This window comes from Corythoichthys intestinalis, chromosome 21, assembly GCF_030265065.1.
Source record: "Corythoichthys intestinalis isolate RoL2023-P3 chromosome 21, ASM3026506v1, whole genome shotgun sequence".
In the NCBI taxonomy this organism is placed as follows: Eukaryota; Metazoa; Chordata; class Actinopteri; order Syngnathiformes; family Syngnathidae; genus Corythoichthys; species Corythoichthys intestinalis.
This window is the reverse complement of record NC_080415.1, coordinates 10,107,785-10,131,903: the sequence shown is the minus strand read 5'-3', so window position 1 is coordinate 10,131,903 and position 24,119 is coordinate 10,107,785. Positions and strand designations below refer to the sequence as shown.

The window sequence follows — 24,119 nt, the reverse complement described above, 5'->3', positions numbered from 1 at the left end:
AAAAAAGTGAATAAATAAATTAGGGCTGTCAAACGATTAAAATTTTTAATGGAGTTAATTACAGCTTAAAAATGAATTAATCGTAATTAATCGCAATTAATCGCAATTCAAACATCTATAAAATATGCCATATATTTCTGTAAATTATTGTTGGAATGGAAAGATAAGACACAAGATGGATATATACATTCAACATACGGTACATTAGGACAGTATTTGTTTATTGTAACAATAAATCAACAAGATGGCATTAACATTATTAACATTCTGTTAAAGCGATCCATGGATAAAAAGGCTTGTAGTTCTTAAAAGATAAATGTTAGCACAAATTCTAGAAATTTTATATTAAAACCCCTCTTAATGTTTTCGTTGTAATAAAATTTGTTATATTTTCAATCAACAAATAAACTAGTAGCCCACCATTGTTGTTGTCAATAATTAGTTACACAATGCTCATGGGTGCTGAAGCCTATAAAATCAGTCGCACCCAAGTGCCAGGGCGGCAAAACTCCATAAAACACAATTAACAAGTAGGCATTTCGCTGTACTGTCATTTAAATCTGTCTGAGCGGGGCATGTGCGTTAATTGCGTCAAATATTTTAACGTGATTAATTTAAAAAATTAATTATCGCCCGTTAACGCGATAATTTTGACAGCCCTAAAATAAATCGATCGCTTTCACACACATGGAGCGGTCCATTTCATTCATTCATAAAATACCACGTGAAATATGAAATAAACATGCTTTTTGCTGTCATAGGCACTTTAAAGTGTGTTATTATCATCATTATCATGGGAAAACCCATTGGCAGTGTATCAAATACTTGTTCTCCCCACTGTATGTAGTAAATCTGAAGTGGGCACATGTAAAAAAAAAAAAAAAGGAAAAACATTTTTTATTCTCATTCTCATAGAAATTTGACAGGTTGGTGTTGGATGAAAATAACCTTCCATGCTTCCTCTGTTATGATATTTGTAATGATTCACATAAAGATGCGTCATCAATGGGACATTGTTTGTGTGAAAGTGATGATGTCAACAGCTAGAATCTCAATTGTGTCTGGTGTTCCTGTGAATTACACGAGATGAATAGAATCTACCAGAGAGCTTTTTAAAATGGTCAATAACTTCGTGAAAAAATACACAAATTCAATGGCACTTAACAGTTTTGTCAAAACTGGCAAAATGTGCTGAGGTCTTGGGTCAAAAAGATGACAACAGGTGGCTTCCTGCTTTGCATTTATGCCAAGGTGACGAATCAACGGAAGTGTGGGAGATGCTGTAGATGGAGAGAGAGAGTGAATAACAAACAGGGAGGCAGCTGAGAAGGAATCCCATGCTTATTCACTCCCACACCTTTTCTCTAGCTCTATTCAAGCTCTGCTTCCTCACACTGATGCAGTCAGACTCCTGCTAGCACTCTTCTTTGAAATCACTACAACTCTTGCCTTCTTTTATGGAATGACAACTTCACAACCTGTCTTTGAACTGGAAAGCATTTAAGATTATATAGGATGTATAAGGATCAGCACTGGTGGACATTTGTTATCTAATTGCGAAGTTGGACTTGTAGTATTTATATCCTTAACTTGATTCACTCCCTGAAGAGAACCTTATGGACTAATATTACCTTCCCATTTTCTTCACATGCTGCCATGTTGGCCAGAATCTTCATTCCCAAGAAGCACCGGCAACGCTTTGATGAGTCCGTCTCCCAAAACGTGATCAACAGGCTGTGCCGCAGCAAGAGCATAAGCGAGCCACAGGGCAGAATCCGTCGCAGCCGGAGCGAAGACCACTCGGACCGTCACCATGGGAGCAAACGGGCCAGTTCGGTACCCCGAGATGGTGGGGAACCAGGAGGAAGGGGCGATATGGAAAGAGACAGAGGTCACAGGAAGTCAGTCTCTGGAGTACCAACACATCCCCCCATTGGACCTAATCAGAGGTGAGTATTAAGATTCTTTAACTACCATTTTTAATCATATCATTTGAAGTTTGAAGTCTTGCTGCATTGCAATTTTTGGGGGATTTGAGATCCCTACTTTACTATTAAGGTATCACAATACAACCGTCAAATGAAAAGGAAAAATATCTATTGTTCTCTACATGCTAATATGTGAACCATTACTTTTTTTTTAGCATGACTTGATTGTAACTATTACGCTAGGATGGCATCACGCAAACTGCTGTGAAGTAGATGGATTTCAATGCAAAAATCGCACGACTGTGCAGACGAATATTACAGTGTGTACATATTTTTGGCCATGTTTTCTTACGCTTGAATGTATTCCTCTCCTTGACTGTGTCATTTGAGGAGCACCTTCTCCAGGATGCATGAAGCATTGATCCTAGAAATATTGTTTTAGGCAGGCCTGTAAGCATCTTCATATTTTACTGTAATGTATCAGTAACGATTAGACAAAATGATACGATTTTTTGTAATTTATACTGTCTTTTTTGTTGGTTAGTTACATTAGGGGCAAAAGCCACAAACATAAAGCACATGGATTACTGGAACCATGTCCTATGGTCTGATGAGACGGGCGGGCTTTCTTGTGTACCGTGAAAAAATTAACTTATAAGAATATTTATAATAAGTTGACAATGAGCGTTTTTTGTTTCCCATCATTGTTGAGGGCAATTCTAAATCGGCCTGCTTAGGCAATACTTTCGCCAAAATCGTCATCCATTAAGTATGGTACGCCTGCCGGTGTCGTGCCAATGTAGTTACCCCAGTCAAAATTGTATCCCCTGGGTGGAGCCATATGGAGGTAGATTTGTGTCTTTATTATTCAATCAAAAAAAAAAGTTGCTTCAATAATTAAAAAAAAATAAATAAATAAAAAGTTGCTTCAATCAAAATATATATTTTCAACCGAAAAAAAAAAAAAAAAAAAAAAAAAATGCATGTAAAAGCTATTTTTCTTTGAATCATTTTTATTTTTATTTTTTTTATTGAAGCAACTTTTTGATTGAAGTAATGTTGATTTGTGTTTGGGCCACATTTTGGCTAGGACATTTTTGTCCTTATTACTCAATCAAAAAATAAGTTGCTTCAAAAAAAATAAATAAATAAAGATTTTCAAAAAGAACAATCACAAGAAAATTTTCAATCATAGAAAATAGTTTTTGAATGCGAAAAAATATTTGAGATTGAAAAATTTGCATTTGAACACTTAATTTTTCATTGAAAAAGTTTTCTTTGATTGAAGCAATCCTTTTTGTGTTTGGGCCATATTGTGATTAGGACATTTGTGTCTCAATCATTCAATCCCACAAAAAGTTGCTTCAATCAAAAAAAATATTTATAATCAAAGAAAAAAAATCTTTTTAATGTTTTTTTCTCTAATACATATATATATGGCAGAAAACACTCAGGTGACTTGAGACCCCCAATTTAGCCAACTTTCAAAATTTTCTGGGGGAAGAAAAATTTTGAACAGGAGGGCATTTTAAAAAAATAAATAAATAAATGTTTTTTAAATAGCAAAACCCTATCTGGAGGTGAGAGCACGCGAGAGCAGAATTACAGACGCCATGACTTTAAGGAGATATTATCGCGTACTTACCTTGTTTCGATCCACAAACTCCATGTAGCATGTATCATTGAGTGTCAAGACACAGCTGTGAATGGCCACAGATGGATTTTGGGGGGATTTTATGGGTGAAACATGGTAATATAAAAAAGGTCGCGATGCAGAAATCACAGACATCAAGGAGTGGTCGAGATTTTCTTTTTCATATATTTACCCTTTTTGAATGTTTTTTTTTCTTTTTTCTTTTTTTTTGTTTGGATCGATTATTTATCATCTAACGTATCAGAGAAAATGCAATAGTAACAAAAAAAATACAATTAAGCGATAGTTATGAGGTAGATATCCGTGACTTTTTTACAGACGCCATTTTTTTCATTGTGACATAAAAGTATAAATATGTGAATGAATAATTTTTTAAAAGTCAAATAATGATTCTAAACTAAAAACGACAGACATTTTGAATAATAAATATAATTGGCTTAATGTGCCATGAATCTGCTATGCTAGTCATGTTGTTCTATCAAGTACAACAGTTCTTTTGGCTTAAAATACAAACTGCTTTTTCAGTCTTGTCTGTGTTTTTCGCCACACACATGCACACACACACACACACATATATACATTATATATATATATATATATATATATTAGGGCTGTCAAAATTATCGCGTTAACGGGCGGTAATTAATTTTTTAAATTAATCACGTTAAAATATTTGACGCAATTAACGCACATGTCCCGCTCAGACATTATTCTGCCTTTTGGTGAGTTTTACAGCAAGGCTTTTTGTGCTGTCTAACAGTGAACTCTTGTGGTCGCTTTGTGACATGGTTGATTGTTTTCTTGCCAGTTCAATATGGCTGCACGACGTCTCGGGCTGACGCCTACGTTGTAATGTTGTGCTTATATGATCCTTGGACAAGATTTGTCTGTAAGTATGGTTGTTGTAAAGAATGTACATATTATGTTAGTAAGCGAAATGTTATATTTTTTGTATGAGACGCTTTTTGTTTATGTTTAGTGAACCTGTATAGCGTGCTAAGCTAACGTTGTTGCTAATGCAATGCTTGTGTACTTTTTTTTTGTAGTTTTACGACAGTCTAAAGAGGACAATGGTTTGAGGCCATTTTATTAATAAATCAGATGAAAAAGGAAGAAGTCTGATTATTAAGGCGTCGTTCACTAGCTGTCTAGCTTTGGAAAAAGTAGACGCTTCGGAGTGAGGACAGCATAGACAGATTTAAATGACAGTAGAGTGAAATGCCCACTACAGTCCTTATGTACCGTATGTTGAATGTATATATCCATCTTGTGTCTTATCTTTCCATTCCAACAATTTATTTTACAGAATATATACAGTACTGTGCAAAAGTTTTAGGCAGGACACCTGCCTAAAACTTTTGCACAGTACTGTATATAATTTACAGAAAAATAGGGCATATTTTATAGATAGTTTGAATTGCGATTAATTGCGATTAATTACGATTAATTAATTTTTAAGCTGTAATTAACTTGATTAAAAATTTTAATCGTTTGACAGCCCTAATATATATATATATATATATATATAATTATATGCGAAGCAAATGACCGTCTAAGGTGCTCAAAAAATAATTCCGACCCATTATAAAAATGTTTTTTCCTTCATTTCATTCATTTTTGTTGCAGTTTTATTGCTTTACAACTTGCGTACATGCGTAGTTGGTGAACCTGCTTGAGTGTTCTCCTAAACAACACAAAACAGTGAGCTTGACTTGATCTGCCAACAAAGGGAAAGTTAAACTGTTAAATTTTAATCAAATGTTTATTCAATATAAGACAGAGCCACATCCGAGGGTTTAAAAAGCCACATGCAGCTCCGGAGCCATGGGTTGATGACACTCCTAAAAATACAGATTACATCACCTCGGACGAAAGCCATATTGATGTGTCACTTTTGACTGTCAAATCAAACATTCATCCAATGTAGAGCTGCTATATAAAGTGTCAAATGTACTTTTGAAGGGTTTAACAAAGCGACTGTCTCCCCTGGAGTTATGTTACATAATACTTGGGGAGTTTGATGATTTGAGTGCGCCTTGCATATGATGACTTTTGGGAATCAAAACAGCCTTGAGCTGCTTGAGCGCTAAGCTTTCAGTGGCCCTCTGTTACTCCCAACACCCTCCTGGTGGACCCTCGTTGTACACCACCCACCCATCTGCATTTGCTTATGTAACAACTGCTAACCTATACAGAACAGCATTTTTTTTGTCTTTTACTCCTGTTTACATATGAAAGGAGCTGGTCTTGAGCCGTCTCCATGGCAACCTGCCTGTTCCTGATGGACCATGTACCTACCGTATATCTATATTTATTCCGTTGGGTTTTTCTTCACTGGTGCAAACACAATAATATGTCATGAAACAATACGTACTAAAAATCCTGAATTGATCCTGCATCCTCAAATCACAACACACTTTCTCCTCCGCTTTTTCAGGCTCATCCGTGTCTACAGAGGCAAGAAAACCTTTGGCTTCACACTGCGAGGTCACGCGCCAGTCTGCATCGATTCAGTCATTGCAGGTGTGATTCTATCTTAAAATCCAATTCCCTTCTAAGTTGAGCGTGTGTGTGCGTGGGGTTAGCATCAGAGTTACCACCTCCTTGGATTAAGGTGCAGTCTTTGCTAATGATTGATATAGGAGGAAGTGGTTTTGAATCACAGATTAAATGTTAAAGTAACACTAGGTAACTTTTCAACCTTTATAAAATATTTTCATAACATTTGTGATATTATGTTGACCAACAACTAGTTGAATGACACCTCTTTTATATCTTGAGGGGGTCAGTATCACTTTCACTGGCAGTAATTAACTTTGAGGAGGATGGCAGGAACCCTGCCACACACACAAAAACCGCGAACCAAACCGAACCGAACCGTCATATGCTATTGTTTAGCCACAACTGTATTCATTACCTTATTACTATTCATCCTTCAAACAGTTGCTGGAAATAGAAATGTTGTTTGATCCATCTGCAGGTGACCGATAGATTACTTTTGATTGATTGATGATTTTACGACACTTTGCTGGTGTGCATTGGTCCTCTTGGGAATCGCAGCGCTGGTCCTCTTGGGAAACGCAGTCTTCCTTAAAACGTGCGCTTTGTAGGTGTGCCTACATTTTGTGCTGGTGCACCTTAAAGTGCCTGTGACACGAAAGAGCATGTTTATTTCATAATGCACGTAATATTTTATGCTCCTAAATGAAATGGACCGCTTGGATGTGTGTGGAAGCGATCGCTATATTTATTTAGTTTTTTGAATCCCGTGCCATGAAAATGAGTGACTTCCGACAACAGTCTCGAGTTGAGAAAGAGGGCGCTGTGACGTGTATGGAGGAAAGAGTCCTCCTCACTATACAGCCGTATGGTTTTATGAGAAGGACTGAGGATTCAGCTGATTTTGCGGATTATTACGTTTATTTTTCGTATCACGCCAGCCAAACGGCTGCAGAAAAATCTTGCTTTAGGAGGGAGACGCGTGTGCGCCTTTTTGGGGATTTCAAAAGGTTCCCATTCACCAGTGGATATTGGCCAAAACAAGCCCTACTACTGTGGGACCATGGGACCTACAAGAAAGTGAGTAAACACCATGTTTTGTATTATGCCAAATACAGGGATCATTTTAATATGTAGGTGGCTTGCATTTTGTGACATGCTCCTTGTCCCCTCGGCCGACGACCGGCGGATTGTCGTACATCCCCCCACCGGGAGAGCACTACTAGTGTACTCGGCTTATTCCCCTCTTCAAGTGCCCGGTGTTCTGTCAAATTTTCCGACCGATCAGAAATTGCAACTTTGAGTTAAAAATAGCCGCGAATACAGCGATTACAAAGTAAACACCACAAACTTTCTTTAAATAAAGGACTACTTACGTTTGATCATGGATTGGTATGTAAATGTTCAGCGGCCATTGTCCAGCTGCTTCCTCGGTGAGCTCTCCTGTCCGTATTAGCAGGGGAACGAGCTGTAAATTGCTCTCCGTCGGGCGGTTTGCCGATCGGCAAAAACAATCGACAACCCAGTCGTCATGTGAAATGATCCGGGCTAGTTATGTGTGATTTTCCGCTTCGAAGACTTTAAAACATCACTCGGTTCGGGTTAGCATGTCGGCTAGCTGTCACGCCTCTTGGTTTGTTTACATTCTCCGAAGTGAAATGACATAAGTCCAATTTAGGTGGCATAAAATATTGTTCGGGAGATGCGACAGTAAAGGTGAAGTCGACAGTTTTGACCATTATGGAGTAATTTTGCCATATCGTCTTGAATAAATGCATTTTTATTATTTCATATTTCATTTAGCACAAGACTGTTATTTGTCATGACCATCCCATTTATTTAGCTATTGGGGAAAATTTTGGGAATAAAAAGAATATCCTGTAAAAATATTGGAGTAGAGAGACTGAAACAATGACATTTTGCAGCTCTCTTCGTCGTGATTTTGTCATTGTGAATAATTCCCACTCCATGGGCTGCATACTAAATCAGATGAAATCGTGACTCCGCTCACGTCATCTACCTGTTGGGGACGCTAGAGCCCTATAATGGTAGGCGTGGCTAACCGGCAGATTAAAAGACTAATTTTTCGTCATCTGCCCTTTGCTAAATTGTTGTATATAGTCGAATCGTCACAAAACATGATTCTAATTCACATAATAATCCTATTTAAGACTTTTTTTCTCGTGTCGTACGCACTTTAGGACAAAAGTTAGGCGCACCCGTACAACCACTACAATCCTTGGCAATATATATTGCAATTTTTCCAATATCGTTGAGGCCTAATTTATAAGTATGTATTATTTAAGGGCTAAAAAGTAACTAAATAATCCAGAAATACAACTGCATTGCCAAAAGATGCAGAAATATCTATGTTTTATACTCCGCATCTCAAGAGGCAGATTCTCAAAATCAGATGATTCGGACTCGGCTGCAAAAATATGCGATCGGGACATCCCAAATATAAAATATTTATTTTTTTATTAAAAGAAAACTTTTACAATATATAAGCATTTTACTATAGAAATACAGTACAGGCCAAACGTTTGGACACACCTTCTCATTGGTGCATTTTCTTTATTTTGTATGACTATTTAGATTGTAAATTCTCACTTAAGGTAATAAATCTATGAATGAACACGTGTGGAATTATGTACTTAGCAAAAAAAGGTGAAATAACTAAAAAAACAAAAACAAAAAAAACAGTAGAATATTCTAGTATCTTTAAAGTAGCCACCCTTTGCTCTGATGTTTTTTTCACACTCTTGCCATTCCCTTGATGATTTTGAAGAGGGAGTCAGCTAAGATGGCTTCTGACTTAACAGGTATGCCTTTTCAGCGTTGATTTATATATATATATATATATATATATATATATATATATATATATATATATATATATATATATATATATATATATATATATTAGTGCTGTCAACTGTGTGATTAATCATGATTAATCACATTTCCCTCGGGATGAATAAAGCTGCTCTTCAGGAAAAAAAAATCTAGGAATATACTGTAACTGACTTAAAATTTGTTTTAAGATTAAATGTATGATGTGTGAATGAATGAATACTTAACCAAATAGAGTTTTAAAATTTTATTTAACAACTCAGCACGTATAAAATAAAATAAATTGTCTGTATTATACAGCAAAGAGCTTTAACAGATTGAAATGCCTCAGACTAACAATGTAGTGTGGTGACCCTTCATTATATGACATAATTCACCCACGGAACTTGTGTGTATAGTTGGCCGAGCGCGTTACCGGCTACGTCACAGTCACGTGACAGACACTTAAGAGCCGTGCATGTTACGGCTGAATTCAGAGTTCACAGAGAGTCCCAAGCGGCCAACAGGTGTTGTGCCGAAAAATAGCCGCCCCGCGTGAAATGTCCCCCCTGACGGGAACGCTTATTTATAACGCTTTATTGAGGTGAAAACATCAAATGTTTTCATGGACGCATTACAGTAATGGATCTACGACTGTATAATCAGTTTTAAATAAATAAATTACACAAAATACCAATGATCCAATGACAATCACACAGGTATGACATTTATTAGTTCAAGCAGAGTAAAATAATACATATTCACGGTACAAGAGAATCGTTTCCATTTCCATCGATTGGTAAGAAAAAGCTGTTTGTACGAGTGACGTGTGGGTGCTCAATAATAAAATAAACAAATAAATAAAAATAAATAAATAAAATAAACGCTCAATAAAGCGTTATAAATAAACGTTCCCGTCAGGGGGGACATTTCACGCGGGGCGGCTATTTTTCGGCACAACACCGGGCACAGCAACTCGTCTGCTCAACGGGCCAACAAGACTCACTCAAGCATCGCTTCCGCCACAGTAACTCAATTACCGTTTGGCATATTACCCAAAATGAGCTGCCAACTTAAAGAGCAGACAAGCACAATACAGTAACAATAGCTAGTGTTTCAAAAAATGTGTAAACAACTTGTCTGTTAAATTGAACATTTCACACAAATAAATGCAGCTTCATCATGTGCGCAGCATAAGGCAAATGCTCGAATGGCAGACTCCTGCCTGCTGCCATCATATTTCGAGCGCTATCTGTTCCAATAGTCGTAACTTTGTCTGTTATCCCCCCCCCCTTTAGCAACATCCAGAAACTGACAAACACATGCTTCAGCGAAATGTCTTTCTTCTGTTTTCACAACACATAACGCCAGCTAATGCAGCCGCCAGCTATCATCGATCAAGTGTGCCGTTACTCCAAGATAATTATGGTTGCTTACCGATGTCCAGTGGTCTCCTGTCATTGCAACAAACGTAGCTCTGGCTAGTTGCTCCACCTTCGTTGCCTTCTCATTTTCAAAAAGTTGATGAATTTCTGTGCTTCGATGGAAGGACAGTTCATCACAGCAGTATGTGCACACAACTCTGGTTTTATCCATATTTCCATTAGGCAGCTTTTTAAAACGGAATTTGCCATGAAGCAGTCCTGGGTCATCATCCTCACTCATAGTGGCTGGCTGCATTTTGTCCTGCATTGCCGCGCGGAGAATGTAAACATCAGCGTGTGGGACTACGGGGGGCAGTTGTGGCCAAACTTAGTGTGAGCGGTAAATTGCGTTTTTTTTATTTTTATTTTATGCGTTAATATTTCCAGATTAATCATGGTCGTTAACGCGTTATTTTTGACAGGCCTAATATATATATATACACACACTGCTGGCCAAAAGTATTGGCCCCCCTGCAATTCTGTCAGATAATGCTCAATTTCTACCAGAAAATGATTGCAATTACAAATGCTTTTGCTAGTGAGATCTTCATTTATTTTGCTTGCAATGAAAAAACACAAAAGAGAATAGAAAAAAAAATCATTATCATTTCACACAAAACTCCAAAAATTGGGCGGACAACTATTGGCACCCTTTGAAAAATCATGTGAAGCTTCCCTAATTTGTGTAATGAACAGCACCTGTTACTTACACATGGCACATAACAGGTGGTAGCAATAACTAAATCACACTTGCAGCCAATTGATTAAAACTGACTCAACCTCTGTCCTGTGTCTTTTTGTGTACAACATTGAGCATGGGGAAAATAAAGAAGACCAAAGAACTGTCTGAGGACTTGAGGAGCAAAATTGTGAGGAAGCAAGGGCAATCCCAAGGCTACACGTCTATCTCCAAAGACCTGAATGTTCCTGTGCTACCCAGGAAGACCCAACTTCTGACCCAGAGACATAAAAAAGCCAGGCTGGAGTTTGCCAAAATTTCCCTGAGGAAGTGTTGTCTGGTCAGATGAGACAAAAGTTGAGCTTTTTGGGAAAAGGCATAAACATAGAGTTTACAGGAAAAAAAAAAAAACACCAACAAAAAACGAGGCCTTCAAAGAAAAGAACACAGTCCCCACGGTCAAACATGACGGCAGTCCCCTGATGTTTTGGGGTTGCTTTGCTACCTCTGGCACTGGACTACTTGACCATGTGCATGCCATTATAAAGTCTGAAGACTACCAACAAATTTTGCAGCATAATGTAGGGCCCAGTGTGAGAAAGCTCAGAGGTCTTGCAGCAGGACAATGACTCAAAACACACTTCAAAAAGCACTAGAAAACGGTTTGAGAGAAAGCACTGGAGACTTCTAAAGTGGTCAGCAATGAGTCCAGACCTGAATCCCATAAAACACCTGTGGAGAGATCAGAAAATGGCATTTTGGAGAAGGCACCCTTCAAATCTCAGAGACCTATAGCAGTTGGCCAAAGGAGAATGGTCTAAAATTCCAGCAGAGCATTGTAAGAAATCATTTATGGATACCGGAAGCAGTTATTCGCAGTTATTTTGTCTAAAGGTTGTGCTACCAAGTATTAGGCTGAGGGTCCCAACACTTTTGTCTGGCCCATTTTGGGAGTTTTGTGTAAAATGTTAATGATTTTTTTTTTCATTCTCTTTCGTGTTTTTTAAATGCAAGCAAAATAAATGAAGATATTACTACCAAAGCATTTGTAATTTGCTATCATTTTCTGGGAGAAATTTAGCATTATCTGACAGAATTGCAGGGGTGCCAATACTTTTGGCCAGCTGTGTCTAATATATACAGTATATGGCGGAAAGCACTCCGTCTGCTAATTCCCATTAGCAGTCCTGGTGCATCCTGTCTATCCGTCCTGGGAGTGGATCTCTCCTGACTGTGGTACTCCCCAAGGTTTCTCATTTTCTCCAAAAGAGTTTTTGGAGTATTTCCTTGCTGACATGGAGGGTCTAAGGATGGGGGATGCTCAGGACTTGAACTTTATCTATTTCATTTTTATCTATTTCATCTGCTGTTTCTGACTGTGTATCATATTGCCTCTGCAAAGCCCTTTTAGACAACCTTGTTGTGAGATAGGGCTATACAAATAAAATAGAATTGAACTGAATTGAATAGGTGACTTGAAGTTCTGGTCTAAGACCCCCAATTTGGACAAATTTCAGAATTGTCCTATATACATGTGTGATACATCATTGGAAAGCTTAAAATCTCAATTTTCTGGGGGAAGAAAATTTTTGAACAGGGGGGCCTTTAATTTTTTTTTTTTTTTTAAACAGCGAAACCCTATCTGGAGGTGAGATAACATGAGAGCAGAATTACAGACGCCATGACTTTAACGAGATAGGATCGCGTACTTACCTTGTTTCGATCCAAAAACTCCATGTAGCATTTATCACTGAGTGTCAAGACACAGCTGTGAATGGCCACAGCTAGATTTGTGGGGGATTTTTTTAGGTGAAACATGGTAATATAACAAGCAACCAGGCCATAAAAAATAAGTAATTGTAATTATTATTCCAAATGTCATTTTTAGCTTAGACTCATTCATTGATGTCTAATATTTCGTTTAAAAAAAAAAAAAAAAAAAAAAAACAACTTTAAAAAATTATTCACTCACATATTTTAAACTTTTAAATAAATTACGTCACAATGAAAAAATTGGCGTCTGTAAAAAAGTCACGGATATCTACCTAATAACTATCGCTTGATTGTATTTTCTCCGTTACTGTCGCATTTTCCCCGATATGTTAGATGATAAATAATCGATCCAAAGAAAAAAAATTTGAAATTTAAACAAAAATGTTTAAAAGGGTAAATATATGAAAAAGAAAATCTCGACCAATCCTTGATGTCTGCGATTTCTGTATCGCGACCCTTGTTATATTCCCATGTTTCACCTAAAAAAATCCCCTAAAAATCTAGCTGTGGCCATTCACAGCTGTGTCTTGACACTCAGTGATAAATGCTACATGGAGTTTTTGGATCGAAACAAGGTAAGTATGCGATCATATCTCATTAAAGTCATGGCATCTGTAATTCTGCTCTCGCGTTATTTCACGGCCACCTAGGGTTTTGCTGTTTAAAAAACATTTTTTCTTAAAAAAAAATGCCCTCATGTTCAAAATTTTTCTTCCCCCAGAAAATTTAGATTTTAAGCTTTCCAATGATGTATCCCACATGCATATCAGACAATTTTGAAAGTTGGCCAATTTCGGGGGTCTCAGAGCGGAACTTCAAGTCACCTGAGTGTTTTCCGCCATATATATATGTATATGTATATTTATATTTAGTGTTAAAAGAAAGTAATACGTACTAAACATCCAATCCATTAGAACTGGGAGAGTTGACAGTGAATGAACTGAATGAACAATACTTGTATCGGTTCCAGTGTATTTTTAAAATTCAGAGTGCGAAAGCATTCTCAAAGTCATTTTTATTTTACTTAATTTGTTATTAAAAACAACAGAAATCAGTGGCCTTCTGGACATGTGAGTGTAGGTTTGTGCGTCTGCCTGACTGTGTGCGCGATTTCATGGTGACGGCACAGCTCCCGCCCACCACCATCTCCCACCATCATGTGCTGGAGAACACTTTGACTCAGTGGACCTTATGGAGGTTGGTATGGAGATGGTGGAGGTGGCTAGCGTGACTCTCATCGTGATCGCAGATCCTCCGCCGAGGTCCTGATCATCTTTCACGCCATAGCAGCCGATATATTTCGATATATTTTATATTTATATGATAGCAGCATATTCGTTTCAACTGACAGTGATTTTGTTCTATGAAACAATGTCACATGGACTTCAGATTGTTTGTTGGTAGTCTTTGTTGAGTGTTACGCACAGGCTGACAGAATTATATTAGTCGCCAGCTCACCATCACGTTAATAAATATTGTCAGTCATCAGTCAATATATATGAATGCAATGTTAATATATGTTTTGTGTTCATCTCTATAGATAAATGGTTTGTGATAAGTACCACTAAATATGTTCCTCCCTGATCTCCCTTTCAGACAGTCCTGCTGAAGAATGTGGACTTAAACCAGGCGACCGCATCCTCTTTCTCAATGGACTAGACATGAGGTCAGTTTATGTTTTATAGTCTTAATAACAGTAATATTATCCTTCTTTTGCAAAAAGTATTGCTGCAAATATTGGGTTGTGTATTGCCAACAGCTACAGTGCTTGATAATCCATCACATGCCCGTTTTTTCTGTTTCTGTTGTACTCTCGAACCTATCATTATATCACTGTTGCTGCATTGCCTGAATATGCTGTCAGTGTCAGCTATAAATCAGCGCTTCAATATACAGAAGTGTGTCTGCCACATCACTTATGAGCACATCTATCTTTTTGAATTTGGTGGCAGATAGAAAAGAGTTGTGCTTTGTTCAATATGAAGTAAGATGGTTGTGTGTGTAAGTAGCTGATCCATGTGACTCCTGTTTATGTAAGCGTAACTTACTTGTAGGAGGCGCTGTAGTTCTTCTGTATACTTGTACTTTGCAACTTTTCAGGTCTATGGATCAAAGAAGGCATGGGTGGGAGTAAGAATGAAGAAACTGAATACATACTCAGCCGTTGTAGTGGATATTGAACAGCCATGACTTTAGGTTAATCCAGACAATGTAAGAAGTCCCAAACATCAAGCCTTTATATACATGGCATGAAAAAAGTATCTGAACCTTTTGGAATTTCTGAGATTTCTGCATAGAATCTCAATCAAATGTGATCTGATTTTTGTTAAACTGACACAGTTGGAAAAAAATAGTGCCTGCTTTAACTAAAACCACCCAAACATTTATAGGTTTTCAGATTTTAATGTGGATGGCATGCAAACAATAACAAAAGGGGGAAAATTAGTAAGTGAACCCACTGCTTAAGGAGACTTAAAGAGCAATTGAAACCAATTGTTACCAAACAATGTAAGTCAGGTGTGTTCCCAATCTACTGATGAGTGGTTTAAAGCTGTCCTGCCCAATATAAAAGACACACCTGGTAAGAGTTGTCTTGATGAGAAGCATTGTCGTATGTGAATCATGGCTCGGTCAAAACAGCTGTCTGAGGACCAATCGAGGATTGTTGATTTGCTGGGAAAGGATACAAAACCTCTAAAATTCTGGATGTTTATCAATCGACAGTCAGAGAAGTTGTCTACAAATGGAGAGAGTTTGGCACTGTTGCTTCTCTCCTAAGGCATGGCCATCCACCAAAAATGACGCCAAGAGTTCAGCGCAGAATACTTAGAAAGGTTAAAAAAAAAAAAATATTAAAGTGTCTGCTAAAGACTTACAGAAATCACTGGCAGAGTCCAATATCTCTGCACACATCAACAATATGTAAAAGTATGGCCAAGAATGGTGTTCATGAGAGGACTCCACGGAAGATGGCACTGCTGTCGAAAAAAATATTGTTGCTCGTTTAATGTTCACAACAAGTCACTTAGACACTCCACAGAAGTTTTGGCAAAATATTTTGTGGACTGATGAAACCAAAGTTGAATTGTTTGGGAATAATACACAACATCATGTGTGGAGGAAAAATGGAACAGCTCACCACCATCAACACCTCATCCCCACCGTGAAACATGGTGGAGGGAGCATCATGATTCGGGGCTGTTTAGCTACTTCAGGGCCTGGACAACGTGCAATCATTAATGGAAGAATTCAAAAGTTTATCAGGATGTTTTGCAGGAAAACTTGAGGCAGTCTGTCTGACAATTATTGCTAAAAAGAGGATGCATACTCCAACAAGACAATGATCCAAAACACAACTTCAGAATGATTTCAGAAGAACAAAATACACGTTCTGGAGTGGCCAAGTCAAAGTCCAAACTTGAACCCCATTGAGATGCTGTGGCATGACCTAAAGACAGCGATTCATGCCAGACATCCCAGGAATCTTACTGAACTACAGCAGTTTTGTCGAGAAGAATGGGCCAAGATTAGTCCTAATCGGTGTGCCAGACTGATCTGCAGATACAGGAAGGGTCTGGTTGAAGTTATTGGGCGCCACAAAATATTAAATGTGATAGTTCACTTATTTTTCTCCCTTCTGTCATCGTTTGCATACTATCCTCATTAAAATATTAAAACCTTTTAAATGTTTGGGTGGTTTTAGTTAAAGAAGACACTGTTTTTTCATCTGTGTGATTTTGACAAAGATCAGATCTCATTTGATGGTGATTTAACGCAGGAATGTGAGAAATTCCAAAACGTTCAGATACTTTTTCAAATCACTGAATAATGGTAACTATTCATACATGAAAGGAGTATGTTTTTAAAACTTACATACAGTTAAACTTATAACTTATAAAACTTATATAAAACAGCAATGGGAAATTATTTGCCATATGCTTTCCTATCTTTACCGCATACATATTTTTAATGTTTCATACTCAAATCCTTTAACTATATTGCATTAAAAGTGGCTACTTTAAAGTGTAAATGATAGTATGAGACTTCTAAAGATTTATTACTGGAATTGATGTAAATTCTTATAGGTTTTTTTTCTATTTCTTTTCCATATGGGAAGTGTCAAAGCTTGTTGCATTATAAAATCCAATTAAGGTAAATATTTAGTAACCACCATTGTGAAATAATTCCCAGTGTGATCAGCTACTGTTGTGCATGTGTGCCAGATGCCTCGGGCAAAACTGAGCATAATTATCTTGGTTTCCTTGGTGACAGTCCTAGTTTGAATGTCGCCTCCTTGCTTTCATTCATGGAAAATTAAATGTGACTTATCGTTGCCTGTAGAATAGCCAGTAAGGCCAGTAAGGAGAGCCAGGTGGTTGTAGTTCATATTGAACTTTAAGTTTTAAATTTTAATTATTTCGTAATCCTTTGTGGGAAAAAAAAAAAATCTATATTTGTATAGTGGTTCTATTTGGGTCTCTTCATTTTAGTTTTCCAATATTTCTGCTATTGCTATAAGTTCATCATTTGTTTTACTCTTTCGTTCCCTGTGTAGGAACTGTTCCCATGAAAAGGTGGTATCCATGCTGCAGGGCAGCGGTGCCATGCCCACCCTGGTTATAGAAGACGGTCCGTCCGATTACTCCTCAGACCCGACAGAACAAGAAGAAACTCCGAGTCTGTCCTCCAACACAATGCCGCGCTCTCGGTAAGTGCTAAAAACGCAGGAACAGCTTCTTAAGTATATGAAGTATAACTGTATTATAATGTGGCTTCTGGTCAGATCTCCTGTTCTCAGCTCCCTTCAGTGGGTGGCTGAGATTCTGCCACCAAGCATCAAAGTCCACGGGAGGACATTCAGCCAGCAGTTGGAGCACTTACTGACTATCCAGGAAAGGTACACGGTCTGCAAGGCCCTGGAGACCTTCTTCCAGCACAGGTCAGCACAGCATGTGCTCAGCTAAAATTCTGCTCCAATCACAAAAACACAGACTTCAAAGATCCTGGCTGCGCTTGAGCAAGAGTGCTAAAAAATGCTCTCTATCTGGCATATATTGACAAGCAATGAAAGAAAAGTGGCTGTTGCCTGGAAACTGTATAGTACAGTATGTGAGGCTTTTGCGGATGTTGCAGACAGGAGAAAGTGAAGTAAGAAATACACATGGGCAAAGGAGGCTTACATGTGTGATTTCTGTATGATATTGATGATATTAAGTCTCTCAATGAACTTCAGTCATAAGGAAGGTATGTTGAATCATGAAATTCCAAGAAATAAAATTAGATTTTACAGTTCTACATGCTTGACCATACTGGATTGGATTTCTATGATATAATTTATTTCAAATGGTAAATGGAGAGTATTTACTGTGAGGACCAGAAGTATTTGCACCCCTTTCTGTTTTGCAAGTTCACCCACTTAGAAAATAGGAAGAGGTCTGAAATTTCAATCATATATGCATTTTCACTCCTAGACATAATATAACAAATCCAGAAATCACACTGTTTGATTAAAAAAAAATATATATATATTTGTAATTTACTGGGGTTCTTAAGTGTTTGTACTCCCTAGAATCAGCAATAATTATGACACTCAAAGAGTTGTCAGTCTACCTTAAAAAAGAAGTCCACCTTTACCCCATGAGTACTGTATTTTTCGGACTATAAGTCGCACCTGAGTATAAGTCGCACCAGTCATAAAAATCCCAACGAAGAGGAAAAAAACATATACAGTATAAGTCGCACCGGAGTATAAGTTGCATTTTGGGGTGAAATTTACTAGATAAAATCCAACACATAGAACAGTTATGTCATATTGAAAGGCAATTAAATATAAAAATACAATAGAGAGCAACATGCTGAATAAGTGTACAGTATGATGTTACATGATTCATGAACAACGAAATGCGAATATACTGTACTCACTAGGACGCTACGGCTCGGTCCTGGCTATACAGCAAGCTAAACTCCCAAATGACTAGAGGTGTGCAAAATTTCCGATTCTTAGATTATTCGCGATTCGGCCGTGGAAGATTCGAGAACGATTCACAAACATCCAAATTCCGATTATTGAAATATGCCAAGTAAAGCGGAAGTACAACACACTCAGCGCGCCGCGCGGTCAATGAGCAACGGAGCGAGAGTAGCTCAACATCATGCTTCTCATTACCCGGCCCCTCGGGTAATGCCAATGCTCAACTCACGGCTCTAGCTCAACTCATGCCACGAGATAAAAAAACACAACAACATACCTGAAGCTGCTACAAAAGTACGTCATCCACATAATGTTACGGTAGATATCATTTATATAAGACTAGATGCACTACGGTAGCGGTAGCGTTTGCAGCACATCTACAAAAAGCTAGATGCAGACGTAGTAAACGGCCGCCATCTTAAAGCAGTACACTTCTCTGCAAGGCTGTTGTAGCGAACCTTCCAAGCAAACCTAATTAACTTTTTATCTAAAATACTCCTAAATCGGTAAAATATTGACTTGAATCTATCTTTAAAATAGTTTTAAAACTTTCACATGTCGAAAGTTGACAAAAGGGAAATTATGGATTAACGGGAGCAATTTTAACAACTTTAACGGTTGATTCACAACATTAAATTAATTGAATGTAGTTTAAAGCTGCTGATACAGAATGGGGACTGGAGTTTTTTATTTACTGTTATTTTTGTATATTTGTTTACTGCTATATGTTAACTTGATACTGAAATAGTAGTTTGGTTTAGCCTGAGAGTATTTTTGAACAATTTTGGAACAAATGTACAAAATATTTAAAAAAAAAAAAAAAAAAAAAAGGGGGGGGGGGGTGCATCAATAATAGTTTTAGAATCGAATCGGACCATCTGAATCGTAATCGTAATCGAATCGTTAGGTGCCCAAAGATTCCCAGCTCTACAAATGACGATGCTGGATGTCCGTATACTTTGCTGAATCAATTTCGTCCTCAATACCAAACGGGTTTCCATCAACGTAAAAAAAAAAAAAATGATAACACACATCATATACAGAAAAGATGATACACACAGGCGTTGCCTCTGTAGAGATATTTTACAAGCATAAACAATTAACGTAGGTTCATGGCCGAGTTTCTGTCTCTCTCTCTCTCTCTCTCTCTCTCTCTCTCTCTCTCTCTCTCTCTCTCTCTCTCTCTCTCTCTCTCTCTCTCTCGCCCACTCGCTCAGAGAGTCTGCTTAACTGTCAGTCTTCTTCTGGTGTGTGAGCGCTCTTCTTTACGTAAACAAGTGCGAGTGCACCCCCACTTGGGCGTGAAAGCGCCAAAAACTAAAAGCATGCATGTCAATATAAAAAAGTCAATAATACAATTGAACACACATTGCCAAAGGAGAACGCCAACGTAGCCATCGCTATTAAGAGTTATTCAGATAACTATAACATAAAGAACATGCTAAGTTTACCAAACCATCAGTGTCACTCCAAAACACCAAAATAACATGTGAAATGATATCATAATGTGTTAATAATTTCACACATAAGTCACTCCTGAGTATAAGTCGCACCCCCAGCCAAACTATGAAAAAAACTGACTTATAGTCCGAAAAATACAGTAACCACCCACCCACCACCCGTTTGAGCTCAATATTGTCATCCCTGCACCCCACAGTCAGTCATAATCCAATTGCTACCATGGGCAAGACCAGAGAGCTTTCGAAAGACACCAGAGACAAAATTGTTGAGCTCCAGAAGGCTGGAAAAGGCTGTGGGATAATTGGAAAGCAGCTTAATGAGAATAAATCAACAGTTGCAGCAATTTTTAGAAAATGGAAAAGGCTAAAAATGACTGATAATCTACCTAGGACTGGGGCTCCATGTAAAATTTCTCCTCGAGGGGCATCTTTTATGATAAGAAAATTCAGGGCTCAACCTAGAACTACACGGAAGGAGCTGATCAATAACCTGAAGAGAGCTGGATGCACAGTTTGAAAGGCTACTGTCAGTAGAACACGACGGTGTAATGGTTTAAAATCATGCATTGCTCAGCAGGTTCCCCTTTTGGAGCCAGTACATGTGAAGGCTCGTCTGAAGTTTGCCAGGGACCATCTGAATGATGCAGAGAGGTCATGGGAGAAAGTCGTGTGGTCAGATGAGACCAAAGTAGAACTTTCTGGTGCAAACTTTCCTCGTCGTGTGTGGAACACCAACCCCACTGCGAAGCATGGGGGCGGAAACCTCATGCTTTGGGGCTGTTTTTCGGCAAAGGGGACAGGACGACTGTACTGTATAAAGCAGAAGATGAATGGTGATATGAACCGCCTGATTCTGACTTCCCTCAGTCAGAGACTTAAAGATGAGTCGTGGCTGGATCTTCCAACATGACGATGATCCGACGCACACAGCCAAGCTGACCAAGGAGTGGCTGTGTAAAAAGCATATAAAAGTTCTGGAATGGCTTAGCCAGTCTCCAGACTTTAGTCCAATAGAAAATCTTCAAATGGAGCTGAAACCTCGTGCTCCTCAACAACAGCCCCGAAACTTGACAGAGCTAGAGAAGATTTGTGTGGAGGAATTGGCCAAAATCCCTGTTCCCATATGTGAAAAGAGTTAGGTTTATAATGACAAAGCACCAAACAGGAAGGGGTTATGGGGGAAAACAAGAAAAGAAAAGAAACACACGAAAAGAAAGAAAAACACAAACAACAAGAAATACATTGAACACCTATGCTAACTATTAATATGTTGGTGCTATCTTCGTTTCCGGTTGACACCATGTGGGGGGCATGTTGACCAGGGAAAGGGGAGGGGAGTGGGAGAGTCTCTAAGCTAAGTGATTGGGAGGGGTAGAGTACACACAAATCAGCTATGTGATCTAGAACCCTGTTATCGTGTGAATCCTTTGTGAGTTTAAGCCCGTCGGCAACCAAACCTACGCCGCCCCATCGCCAATCACCGAGACCGCTCGCCCGAGTGCACCCAATCACATCCAGCTGCACGCGAGCCCCACCAAACACTCGATTTCCGATCACGTGTTCGAATCGGGACATCCCTATCAGAAATTGCAGGAGATTGCACACAAACAAAAAACAAAACCATGCAAACCCCCCCCCCCCCCCACACACACACACACACATTTTTATATGATGCAAAAGTGTCAAAGGAAGGCACCAGATCAATCCAATTATAGTGCTGTACAGCAAAAACACTCAAGGGTATGAACACTGCTATCCTCCCACTGTAAGTCTTGTTTACAACACATTCCTGATCCTCTGTTTCATTGCAAATGCTGAGACGTTACGTCTTTATTCAGGGTTTCTACATGTATCAGCAAATCTCGTTTAATGTTTTTTAATGCCACTTTTAAAGCCATTTTAATCTAATTTATTACCCACGCTCAACTGCTGCAACTGATAGTTTCACACAAATTGTTAAACAATGAATATTTGTAATTGTTGAAAATACAAATGCAACTTAAAAGCAACAAACGGCTTGACGCAACTTCTGTTACCGTGAGAACACAAGGCTCAGGAAGGCCATTGAGGAGCGCTAGGAGAGGAACACTGCCAGCGGATGGGGATTACTTTCAGTCCTAAAATTAGCAACCATAGTAGCTACTGGCACATAAGAGCGATTCTTGGGCTTAAGACAATGCAACTGTTATAGAAAGCAAAACAGTTCCCCATGTTTGTGCACAGACCACAAGTAGCAGTCAACGGGAAACACTCAAGATTCCACTGCACCCTCCAAAAAAGACGTCGCCTCTCTCTGACATCACCACTGCGCCCACACCCACAGACATAATCAAATTTAGATTTAGATAACTAATGTAAAAATACAGGCACAATAAAAAAAAAAGGGGGGGGGGGTTAACCGTCAAGTTTAATGTTGTTTAATGCCTCGAACATTTAGTTGAATGCTTTTTAAGGCCTGAATTTTGACAAAATCCATTCAATGCTTTTAATTAGGGCTGTCAAACGATTAAAATTTTTAATCGAATTAATTACAGCTTAGAAATTAATTAATCGTAATTAATCGCAATTCAAACCATTTATAAAAAATGCCATATTTTTCCGTAAATTATTGTTGGAATGGAAAGATAAGACACAAGACGAATATATACATTCAACACACGGTACATAAGTACTGTATTTGTTTATTGTAACAATAAATCAACAGGATTAACAGAACAACATACGGTACATAAGTACTGTATTTGTTTATTGTAACAATAAATCAACAAGATTAACATTATTAACATTCTGTTAAAGCGATCCATGAATAGAAAGACTTGTAGTTCTTAAAAGATAAATCTTAGTACAAGTTATAAAAATGTCATATTAAAACCCCTCTTAATGTTTTCGTTTTAATAAAATTTGTAAAATTTTCAATCAAAAAATAAAGTAGTAGCTCGCCATTGTTGATGTCAATAATTACAAAATGCTCATGTGTTGCTGAAACCCATAAAATCAGTCGCACCCAAGCACCAACAGAGGGCGACAAAACACCGAAAAACACAAGTAACAAGTGGACATTACACTGTGCTGTCATTTTCATCTGTTTGAGCGGGGCATGTGCGTTAAATGCGTCAAATATTTTAACGTGATTAATTAAAGAAAATTAATTACCACCCGTTAACGCGATAATTTTGACAGCCCTACTTTTAATGCTTTTTAATGACCCGCATAAACCCTGTTATTACAGTCCGAAGGCCTGCCAAGTTGGCAAGTCACGTTATTGTTGTTAGGGGTGTGTACACAATCATTCCTTACCTATTACTCTGTTATTTGAGGACGTATCACAATGAAATTTGGTTTGTATATTCTAGGGATGTATACATATTTATTCTCTGAGCCGATTGTTTTTTTTTTATTTTTTCGTATCAGGGCTGATTAATTAATTACAGATCAATTGATGCCTGTAAGTTATAAGTAAAGAAGAGGCGCGCTTTTCATCACAGCCTTTAGCCTGTAATACATACCTGTCAAGTATTACAGTTTCGAGGTCATTTGTACAAGTGAGCACTGATTTTTAAATGTGTACGCTGTATGTTCAAAATCTGTACGTTTTTTGTGCAATTCGTTTTTTTTCTCCATTCGGATCTTGTCAGCTTTCGGCAACGAGACAATGTGCGTTACTATGCGTTAATACATTGGATGAATGACGCGAGAAAAGTCAGAGACACGGAGAGAGAAGAGCGGGAGAGGGAAGGAGGGAAGAGTGTTGTGACGCTGTTGCAAACGCGATGCTAGGCTAGGTAGCTCCAATATTTTCTGACTGTAGCCGAAAGCCTACAATCTACGCCCACTTGATGTTAAACTAGATATCAGATGCATAAAGAACTAGATGCGAAATGACAGACTCGGCGGCGTTA

The 24,119-nt window shown here is 38.2% G+C and overlaps 1 protein-coding gene across 5 annotated transcripts in view; it reads left to right on the top strand.

Moving 5' to 3' along the window:
- grid2ipb (glutamate receptor, ionotropic, delta 2 (Grid2) interacting protein, b) overlaps positions 1-24,119 on the top strand; it is a 101,747-nt gene that overhangs the window by 38,143 nt on the left and 39,485 nt on the right. For 4 of the 5 annotated variants that reach the window (XM_057825998.1, XM_057825997.1, XM_057825995.1 and 1 more), the window contains 5 exons: positions 1,668-1,949; positions 6,020-6,105; positions 14,386-14,455; positions 17,345-17,497; positions 17,573-17,728. In XM_057825998.1, the coding sequence (XP_057681981.1) occupies positions 1,668-1,949; positions 6,020-6,105; positions 14,386-14,455; positions 17,345-17,497; positions 17,573-17,728 (747 nt within the window). Of the gene's footprint in view, positions 1-1,095; positions 1,950-6,019; positions 6,106-14,385; positions 14,456-17,344; positions 17,498-17,572; positions 17,729-24,119 lie in introns of those variants that run through there. The other variant, XM_057826000.1, reaches the window with a different exon arrangement.